Raw genomic sequence first — 11626 nt, forward strand, 5'->3', positions numbered from 1 at the left:
GTTTTAAGCCATAGCGACAGGGTTGTATTTTTTTGGCGATTCTCATACCTGGCCTACCTATGAATTATTGTACCATGGAATTGACATTTAAAACCCAGTCGGTTTGTTAAATCCGGTTATATATAAACGGGGTATAAGTCTCCGCAGGAAAAACACAAACAAGTTATATATGTATATCTTATAATTGTAGTTTAATTTTCTATACATTAGAAAAGTACAATAATGAATAAAAAGTAGGCTTATCTTTCCTTTACCGACCCACCTCAGAAAATTATGAAAAAATTACCACAAATAGTGGATCTTTGGAGGCCCATATCTCGGGAAGTATACATTTCCGCAACAAAAGCAATACATGGTTGGAATCGGGATAAAAAGCACTATCTGTAATATTTTCATAATTTTCTGCGGTGGGTCGGTAAAGGCCTGCGTACATAAGCTGCCTTGCCTGCTTACCTTGCTTGCTTCTCATAAAAGAATAAAAAAGAAAAAGGCAACCCAGTTCGAAATTGCCTCGGCCTTCTTTATTCTTTTATTTTTATTATGTCAAAAATGAAGCAGGAAAGCAAGGCAATCAGGCAGAGCAGCTTATGTACGCAGGCCTTAAGTCCCGGGCCACACTAGAGTAATTTCACTGAAATTTTGACATGAAATTATGCGTCTCTAGATCGATTTCCATAGTAGAGTAAAATCATGAAATTGCTGTAGTGGGGAATTCGACCTAAGAACACCTAAATTCATGAAATTTTTTAATGAAATTCACTCTAGTGTGGACCTGGACTAAAGGAAATGAGTTCCGAAACCTCATTTTCTCATAGTGACTTGACTCATGGTATAAGTAAAGAGGTAGATTTAAATGAAAAAAATCTATAGAACCCTTGTTTTTCTTGAATTCCTAAAACTTCAAAATAAAAGCAACAAGTGTGTTTGTCTACAATGCATTTTTTGAGCATTTTATAAAAAACGCGAAAAATGAATGAAGAGTTAAGTTTTCTTCACACAATCGGATTGTGAATATGATAAACTGATCGTTTCAATGCAAATCTCACCAATTTCTTCCATACAAATGGTCTAAAACCAATTTTAAAAATCATTGAATTCGATTGTTTTTAAAATTGTTTGGCATATTATTCAAGCACCACAAACACATACACAGTTTGTTTATATTGTTTTGAAGTTTTAGGCATACTCGAATGAAAAAATTTAAATTGTCATAAAGCTTTGGCTAACCTTTCTTATTAAACCATGACTTGACTCTCTGAGGTTTTTGTACTATATTGAGATTGATTTGCTTGGTGTTATATTTTTCCGGATTGACTGTCTCCACTAATTTCTTCTTCTACATGTTCCAGGAGTTCACAACATATTTGGTGATTGGTCTGCCTCGCGTCTGTAAAAGAAATATTTGCATTTTTTCAAACTTTGTTCCTTCATCGTCGGAGAAATCTTTAGTTTCTTCACTTTTCCATGAGCCGTATTCTTTCTTTTCCATGAGCCGTATATTGTAACAGGTGTTGTCACCAGATACGTTTAGTAAAGATCTTAAGGGCTGTTTACACCATCTGTCAATGTCATATGAGCTATCATTTCTTTCACCCATTCGACATTCTCTATGTTTGTCAAAATTGACGTCATCCATACAACTTTCAATTTGGGCGTTCATACCTACAAGTGTTATTTTCGTATGACATAACCTATAAATATAAAAACAGATGTTTTGTCATTGTTTACATTTTTTGTTGAGTTGCAAATTTGCGCAAATTGTAATTTTGGTTGAACGAAAATGAATATCTAGCATGTTTGTTGTGGTAGAATAAGTGTTTGGGGTTATATAGGCATTCATGTTTTTGCCACAAAGCAATCATTCCCAAGACTGCTTGTTTCGACCAACCGATCTGAAATAAAACATTATAAACACCATTTATTTACTTTTCTAAATATTTAAATATACATAACTTTCCTTTTTTAAGATTTTGTTTTTATTTTTTTGAGAATGCCAGAAAACAGCTGATAAATTTATGTACACATACGAGAATGCCGTATCAAATAGAGCGCTCCCTAAATGAAAAATTTACATATGAGTTGCCAAATCATTTTGATAGATGAAAATTTTCATAGTGGTCACACTATGTGTACAACATTCGCAGGTAGAAAATTTGACATCTCATACGACATTGATAGATGGTGTAAACAACCCTTTAGCCAATTCAAATCTGCGCGAAAGCGGAGGATTCAAAGGATGAACAAAAACTGCTGCTGGCAAGCAAACACTTGATTTGTTTATTCTTATCAGTGGTCTAGCTTTGTTTAAAATCTGCAATAATACAAATATATTCCAGTCTACTTCTGAAAAACAGAAAAACACCATTTCGATCTGCTTCTACATAAAAACACACTTATTTTAGCGAGTTTTCACATTGACCGCAAGTCCGTTTCATTTGTGCACACTGCTCAACATTTTTTGTAAAATTTTTCTTAAAAACACGAAAATATTGAAAAATATATATTTTTATTCTGTTCCAAAAATTTATATACACAAACACACAAACGTAAACAGTGTGTTGTTTTTGTTGTAATTGACATACAATAACAACAAAAAAAAACGTTCATATTGTTTCGAAGCAGTGTTGTATTTGGCAGCTCAAGGACGGGTTTTTCTAATGAGATTAACTTCTTATTCTGCAATGATAATTTTCGTTAACAACCTTCAATTGTTAAATTGAATCTTTTCAGCAAACTTCTTCTTTGTTAAATCAGCGGACTTCTTGCAAGTGATTGCAAATTGTTGTTCGATATCGATAACATTCTGCGAATTTTTAGCTTCGAGAGAGTAAAATTCATTGGGAGAATTACTGAGAGTTTTCTGAGTTCTTGCAAGTACTTTTTACTTGCGAAGTTATCGAACAGATCTATTTCCTTCTTTTGTTTACATATACCGGTGATACTAACATTACAAACAAAAACAATTTCCTACGTGGTTGTGGTTGAGTTGTATTTGTTGTATTGTATACTTTACTTTGTTTGTTCTAACATGAATCAGAACTTAAGACCAACTTTACTGAAACGTCAGATGTGTTTCTTCTTTTTGGAAGTTAGTTGAGTTGGTCGACTACACTGAGTAATCAGAATTGGATGTGTTTTCGGCTTAAGAATCAATAGCTCTGTTCCTTTACGTGCAAGAATCTTAAAATTTTGCCACTTTTTACTTGAAAAGCGTTCCTTTACTTCAAGCACAATACAGTTCATATGGGAGCAGTTTACAACTTGTACTACTTTTGCCAGTTTTCCCATTTTCAATAGTAAAGGAACATACCAAATGTGTTCTTTAGTCCGTGTTTAGACACACAAATTTCTCGGGAAAGTAAATTCAGTTTTTAGGCAATAGGGGGTAGGAAAGAGTAGTGAGGAGCTCTTTCCTCTCCGCTTTCTCCCAAAAAACTCAATTTACTTTCCCGAGAAATTTGTGTGTCTAAACACAGACTTAGTGGTGAAAACGCTTTTGGTATACGGGCGTATTTATGCATGCATCTAAATTTGTTCTGTTAATCATTCGCTGTACATTGTTATTGAAAAGAAGAAGACTCAATAAATTCGATTACTTACTTGTCATTTTGTAGTCTCGCCTAAAGAGATTGAGATTTTTGCAATAAAAAATTACAAAAATACAAGTGAAATTTAAAACAGAACCCACACAAATAAATAAAACTATTAGGGAGTAAAAATACATTAATTCCCCCGGAACTCTCTCCCCACAAAGGAAACCATCCATCATACAATTCACTTTTTTAACTGAGACGAGAGAAAAGAGGAAGCCCAAGATGAATCCTTGCACCGTTCCCACCCAAAGAACTGATGAGGATGGTGATGATAGATGGCTAAGGTATGTATGGAATATTATTTCTACAGTGTTTTTGTTGTTGTTATTTACCGTCTCCTCTTGCCTTCCACCACACAGCATTCATAAACGTTTCATTTTGGAGTGCCGTGAAAAAGACCCTGACGTCATTTTCATTGGTGATTGTATATTAGAGACACTGCAGGACACGGAAACATGGCATCATTATTTTGCACCAATGCATAGTTTGAATTTTAGCATACGTGGCGATCGTTGTGAAAATGTTCTGTGGCGTATCGAAAATGGTGAATTGGATAATGTTAAGCCAAAAATTGTTGTCCTCCATGTTGGCACAAATAATGTCGACAATAAAGCGGAAGAGATAGCCGATGGAATTTATGAAATTGTACAAAGAATACGTTCGAGATTACCGGATACATATATTGTATTACCTGTAAGTATGGATTTCAATTGAGATTATGTTTTACTGTAGTAAGTTGAGTGGGAAGAAAGTAGTGAAATAAGGATGTGAAGGGCATAACCTTGTTAAGGATTTAAACAAGTTTAACCAAAAAGGGGGTACGATTGTCCTTTGCTAAAGTTTATTTGGAAGGTATATCATACGCCTAAGTCGTTCAAATTTCATTAAGGTTATGACTTATTATTTACATATTTATTTTGCAGAATAAATAGAGATTATGATTTACTGAAATACATATGTCGGAAAGAAAATACGAAACTAAAATATGAAGGATATGCCCTTATACTAAATTTTAGCAAATTTAAACTAAAAAACTTTAAAGCAGCAGATTGTCCTGGCCTTTATAGACTTAACACGCCGCAACCCTGCATCTACAGTAACATTTCAAATTTGAACTTATTCATAGGATATTCAAAGCATCTTTTACATCTGTTCGGTAATCCGAACCGGTCATTTTTATTTTTTTTTTTTCCTTTATAAATTCAACAAATTCGGAAATAGTAGATTCTTGCAGGTTCTGGAATAGAGTGTATTTTAAATGATTTTATCAGTATTTTTATTTTCAACATTTCCCTATTTCTTCCTCCTCTATTTCCAGTCTCTTCTACCTCGTGGCCATCAAGCAAATAAATTACGTGATAAAAATGCTCAAGTCAATAGTTTGATTAAGGAAAAAGTTGTGGGACTTAATCGTGTACAAACTGTGGATATAACAAAGGGTCTTGTACAAACTGACAACTCCATTAGTCATCACGATATGTTCGATTATAAAAATCTAACCAATACGGGAGCAAAGAAAGTATTTGAACCGGTACATGATCTCTTGTCGCAGATACTAAATGAAAATGAACAGGAACGTGATCTCACACCATCGGAATAGTGTTTAAAATAAATAATGAAATGAAAGAAAGAATGAATTTCCATGCAGCAAGAATACAAAACAACACATCAAAAAGCAACAAGCAGCAGCAAACAGCCAACAAAAGCAGCAAAGAAAAAAAATACTTTCACTCTATACACACATACATACACAAAAACACTACATACAATTACATATAATTATTATTATTTTTTGTTTTATATTTAATATAATTACAATTTCTTCTTTATTTCGATTATTTGTTTGGCCATTTCTGCCATTCAAACTCTCATAAGTTATTCTTTCTAAACACACACACAAGTTTCCTTATACCCATTAAATTTGCTTTGCAAACATTATTTTTTATATTTAAGTCAAATCTCCTCCCTTTTCGAAATTCCATATTTATATCTTAATGCATTTTACTTTTCTTATTTATGTAGTAGACTTTATAAATACTAAAAAATATTTTTTTACAATACTGATGAAAAAAAGTCTGTTTTTATAGCCTTTAAATTATGATGGTAGCTTAAGATTAAAAACTAAAGAAAAACACATTTGTATTTATGTATGTATTTCTTTTTAAACAAACATTAAAAACATGTGAATTTTTATATAAATTTCGAATTTAAAAAAATGAATGGAAAAAGCTTTTTCTTCTCCACCCATAAAGGTCACACACTCCAAAGTTATTTTTTTTCAAACATTATTTATTTTGCTTTAAAAAATGTTTTTTTAAATAAAAAATTACACATTAATTTCCACACTTGCTCGCTCCTCCTCCATCATCACACCAACCAACAACAATTCTCTTTATAGATGAGCAATTAATTATAGAAATTACAAGAAAAATATTAAAATAAATATAAATTTTTTATTGCAAGAAAAAAAGAAACCGTTTATTATTTTTAAGTTAAAAAAATGGAAGCACCCTTTCTTTTAGAAAGGGTCCATAGAAGCACCCTTTCTTTCAAAAAAACCTTTCCTTTAGCAAGGGTCTACAGAAGCACCCTTTCTTTCAGAAAGGGTCCATAGAAGCACCCTTTCTTTGAGAAAGGGTCTATAGAAGCACCCTTTCTTTGGGAAAGGGTCTATAGAAGCACCCTTTCTGTGAGAAAGGGTCTATAGAAGCACCCTTTCTGTGAGAAAGGGTCTATGGAAGCACCCTTTCTGTGAGAAAGGGTCTATAGAAGCACCCTTTCTGTGAGAAAGGGTCTATAGAAGCACCCTTTCTTTGAGAAAGGGTCTATAGAAGCACCCTTTCTTTGAGAAAGGGTCTATAGAAGCACCCTTTCTTTGAGAAAGGGTCTATAGAAGCACCCTTTCTTTGAGAAAGGGTCTATAGAAGCACCCTTTCTTTGAGAAAGGGTCTATAGAAGCACCCTTTCTTTGAGAAAGGGTCTATAGAAGCACCCTTTCTTTGAGAAAGGGTCTATAGAAGCACCCTTTCTTTGAGAAAGGGTCTATAGAAGCACCCCTTCTTTCAGAAAGGGTCTATAGAAGCACCCTTTCTTTGAGAAAGGGTCTATAGAAGCACCCTTTCTTTGAGAAAGGGTCTATAGAAGCACCCTTTCTTTGAGAAAGGGTCTATAGAAGCACCCTTTCCTTGAGAAAGGGTCTATAGAAGCACCCTTTCTTTGAGAAAGGGAAAGGAGAAAGGGTCGCAAGGGTATCTTCGGGAGAGGATAACGGGAGTAACGACCCCGCGGACCCTAGTTTTGGCAGGTGTGGAGAGCGTACCAAAATGGTGCAAGTGCTCTGTGAAACCCTGTGTCGGGGCGAGTGAATACCGCCCAAAATAGGTATTCAACCAAAGGGGCATACCTCAAGAGAGGCTTGGAAAGGAGGTGACAACTCCGTGGTTTCCCTAGTCAAACACAATACACTGAAGAAAATTAAACCCGCTGAAAGGCATCAAGATCAAGCCAGCACGATCTTGATTATGGCATTACTGGACTACGATTTGGAATTGATGAACCCTGGGCTGACGGCTGTGGTATTCTGGAACCTGAGTATGTCGGGGTGGAACCTTACAGAAATGGCTTCCAGGCTAATGCCACAGTTGCCTCCGTCCCGTTAAAACCTGGCAAGTCTCAAGGTACGTTCAATGCTCGTCCCATTAAGTTGGCAGTGTAGGTTCGGATGCACATTCCCGATTAGCACGGATCTGGCTCTGAACGGGAGGTCTCATAAGGGTCTCCCGTCAACCCTCGCATGGACCTAGAAATAGGGACCCATGGGATCTTCACGTGACTGCACATTTTACGAGCGGAGATAGCGGCTTTGAGTTGGGACCAAGAAACACAAACATGGCAGAAACACAAGAAACACAAAGAGTAAACATTGGAGTCGATGAAACCCCACTGGGAAGCTGCTCCGAGTTGAGAGCGGAAAATCTATTACCTACAGGAAGTATAGATTCCCCATTTAAAAGAAGTATGAAAACGATAAAATCGTCGTGTGGCAGTAATGAAAATGGACAAGAGCCAAAACATAAGTCGCCTTTGGATGAAAATATGAGAAAACTTGGATCAAAAATATCGCAGTTGGTCGATTTTGTAAAATCAAAGTCTAACATCCATAAAGATATCACCTCAATGACCCGAGAACTGCAGGCTTTATTTGTTAAAGTTGCCGATGATTGGAGTAAAGTACCTGAAAAGTGCCACATTACTCAGATAGAGAACAAGGAGACCCAAACGGAAGCTTGGATAAAGCCACAAAACCTTGGAACTCCAATTACTCCAGCGTTAAAAAGAGGGTCAAAAACCCAGAGCCCAAAGGAAAACAGGACCAAAAAGAAGAAAGAAGCCGTTCAAAAGAAAAAGGAGGAGCAAACAAGGGAAGTTATCCCTGAAGTTGGCCATAAAAATATTGGAGACCAGGTTACCGAAGCAATAGAACCTACCTGGAGAAAAGTACTTCCGAAAGCTAAGCGGAGAATGAAACCCAGCAAACCGGATGCTTTGATAATAAAAACATGTGGGAGCTCGTCGTATTCCGATATACTTAAGCAGGTGAAAAGTGAACCAAAACTGGCTGTTGTTGGAGAAAACGTCAAGAACATACGAAAAACAGAGGCTGGAGAGTTAATACTGGAACTAAATAAGCCATCGCATCATCAAACACATGAATTCAGAGATGCAATTAAGGAGATACTGGGAAGTGCGGCAGAAGTCCGATCTCTGACACATGAAGTGCTTCTAGAAATAAAAGACATAGACGGGGTGTCTACAAAAGAGGATGTGCTCGATGCAATTAAAGCAGTTTCTGAGAAATTTATTTCCTTGGAATTATCTGCAATAAAGTCGATGAGGAAAGCATATAGAGGCACTCAAACTGCCACAATTGCCTTGAATTCTGTTCTAGCAAAAACTATTCTGCAGGGACCGAAATTACGTATTGGATGGGCTGATTGTCGAACACGCGTAAAACTTGTGCCAAAAAGATGCTACAGGTGCCTGAACTACGGTCATCCGGCTGCAAAATGCGGAAGCGAACACGACAACTCAGGTTGCTGTTTCCGATGTGGGGAGTCTGGTCATAAGATGTCTACGTGTTCAAATACCCCATGCTGCATGTTGTGCAAAAACACAAAATCAAATCCGAAGCACGTAACAGGGTCAAAGGTATGTCCCCAATACCAGAAGGCTGTGCGTAAACTCAAAACCTCAATATGAGACTGATTCAGTTAAATATGAATCACTGTGAAGCGGCACAAGATCTATTAAGGCAAACAGCCCAAGAACTACGAGTAGACCTGGTAATAATTAGTGAGCAATATAGAAATATTGAGTCGGAATGCTGGTCGAGCGATATCACTGGAACATCTGCAATTTGGTCTTTGAAGAATCCAATGCAAAATATACTAAGAGAGACAGGCTTTGTTCGTTCTACGGTAGCAGGTGTGGCAATATACAGCTGCTACATCCCACCGAGGTATGATATTGAGCAGTATGGCAGAATATTGGATAAACTAACCAATGATGCTTCAAAATGGAATAAAATTCTTATAGCTGGCGACTTCAATGCGTGGGCAACGGAATGGGGGTGTCCTAGAACAAACGAAAGGGGGCGAATACTACTGGAATCATTTGCCCGACTAGATGTAATACTACTGAACTCAGGAAATAGCCCGACATTTAGTCGAAATGGTGGAAGTTCAGTAATTGATGTTGCTTTTGCCAGTACAAATATATATAGTCGTCTTTCATGGCAAATTTCAGAAGCATACACACATAGCGACCACTGTGCAATACTAATGAGTCTAAGTGAATCTGCACCGACAAGTACTCGCGAACAAAATCCAACGGGTTGGAAGAGAACCCCCTTTAATAGAGAGATATTTAAACGGTCGATGGAAAATATCGAATTAAATGGCTCCCCAGAGGAAATGGCACAACAACTTATCTCACAAATAACCCAATCGTGCGACGCGTCGATGAAAAAGAGAAAACGAGATTCAAATAAGTCCCCAGTGTATTGGTGGAATGATGAAATAGCCGAGCTACGCAAAGACTGTATCCGAGCCAGAAGACGATTCGTAAGAACCCGCAATAGAGCTGAAAATGTCATACATCACCACATCCTGAAGGAGAATAAAAAGAAACTCAAAGCTGCAATACGCCGTAGCAAACGGAACTGTTTTCTGCGCATTTGTGACGAGCTTGAAACCCAGCCATACGGTCTAGCTTACAAACTAGTGACAAAAAAGCTAAAAATTTTCAAAAACCATGCACCTACAGAAGCTGCAACGTTGGAAGATATAGTAAATCATCTTTTTCCACGCCAAAAGGTAACATCCTGGGAAACATTCGACCCCGGTGGATGCTTCACATACCCACCCGTTACACTAACGGAGATAAGGATAGCCGTTTCAAAATTTGAGGACTCTAAGGCTCCTGGTTTAGACTGCATTCCTAACGCTGCAGTTAAAGAAGTTGTTGAAAGCTGTGGTGATCAACTGCTACAGCTGTTCAACTCCTGCCTGTGATATGGATACTTCCCATCAATATGGAAAAGGCAAAGGTTAGTGCTACTACCTAAAGAAGGCAAGCCACTTGATGCACCATCATCATATCGGCCCTTATGTATGATCGATACATTTGGAAAACTTTTGGAGAGCGTTATACGAAATAGACTACAAGACTATGTTGAAGCTACGGATGGCTTATCAGAAAGACAATTTGGGTTCAGGAAGAAAAGATCAACGGTGGAGGCTATAAAAACGGTCGTTGATATTGCAAGAGCCGCAATAGATGGTAAAAGTTGGAAGAAGGGTACAAAGGAATACTGTGTGGTTGTAACCCTCGATGTCAAAAATGCGTTCAATACAGCAAACTGGGAAAACATTGTGAAGGCCCTTATTCGCCTCAATGTCCCTCCCTACCTAGTAGCTGTAATAAAAGACTATTTTCGAAAAAGGGCTTTAATATACGATACTGACGAAGGAGTCAAAGTACACAAAGTCACAGGAGGAGTACCACAGGGATCGGTTCTGGGACCGCTGTTGTGGAACATTATGTATGATGGAGTTCTGAGAATAAACCTGCCAGAAAGGTCAAATATTATCGGTTTTGCTGATGATATAGCTCTGGTGATAGTTGCAAAGACCATAGAAGAGGCGAAAACAGTGTCAGAAGCCACAATTCAAGTAGTTAAGTCATGGCTCAACTCATCTGGACTGCAATTAGCAGAACATAAAACCGAAGCCATCCTCATAACAAGCCGGAAATATGTGGAGTACATGGAAATGCAAATTGGTAACTGCATAATAAGAACAGCAGAAAGCTTAAAATACTTGGGAGTCATGATAGATAACCGTCTATCGTTCAAGCAACATCTCGACTATATAAAGCTGAAGTCGAGTAAAACATGTGCAGCACTATGTCGAATAATGCCGAATACGAGGGGACCTAAATATCTAAGGAGAAAGATGTTAGCAGGAGTAGTAAAAAGTATAATACTATATGCAGCACCTATTTGGGCAAAATCCTTGAGACACAAATCGTACCGAGAGAAGATAAGTTCGGTTTATAGGCTTCTGGCACTTCGTGTGTGTTGTGCGTACAGAACCGTATCCGATGATGCTGCATTTGTTATTGCAGCAATGACGCCGATCGATCTGTTGGCAAAACAGGCGGAACGAACGTTCGAATTACGTGGATCAACGGTCAATGAAAGTGACATGGAGGCAGTCACAAGTCAAACGATGGTGGAGTGGCAGACGAGGTGGTCGACATCCACAAAAGGAAGGTGGACTCAAAAACTAATTCCAAATGTTGAAACTTGGTGCAACAGGCAACATGGTGATTTAAACTTCTACCTAACCCAATTCTTAAGTGGCCACGGATGTTTCAGGTCATATCTATTCCGCTTTGGACTCGATAGCTCGCCCTTCTGTCCGAACTGTGCAGAAGATATAGAGGATCCCAAACATGTCTTATTTGTGTGT

General features: G+C 37.5%; 1 protein-coding gene across 1 annotated transcript; it reads left to right on the forward strand.

The window, feature by feature from the left end:
* Positions 1 to 3541: 3541 nt before the first annotated feature.
* Paf-AHalpha (Platelet-activating factor acetylhydrolase alpha) lies at positions 3542 to 6067 on the forward strand. Its single transcript, XM_073973020.1, has 3 exons — positions 3542 to 3877; positions 3953 to 4286; positions 4912 to 6067. The coding sequence occupies exons 1-3, from the start codon at positions 3816 to 3818 to the stop codon at positions 5191 to 5193; spliced, it is 678 nt and encodes a 225-aa protein (XP_073829121.1). The 5' UTR covers positions 3542 to 3815; the 3' UTR covers positions 5194 to 6067.
* The last annotated feature ends 5559 nt before the right edge of the window (positions 6068 to 11626 follow it).

Source organism: Musca autumnalis, unplaced genomic scaffold, assembly GCF_047663935.1.
Source record: "Musca autumnalis isolate F117 unplaced genomic scaffold, ASM4766393v1 scaffold_3, whole genome shotgun sequence".
Classification (NCBI taxonomy): Eukaryota; Metazoa; Arthropoda; class Insecta; order Diptera; family Muscidae; genus Musca; species Musca autumnalis.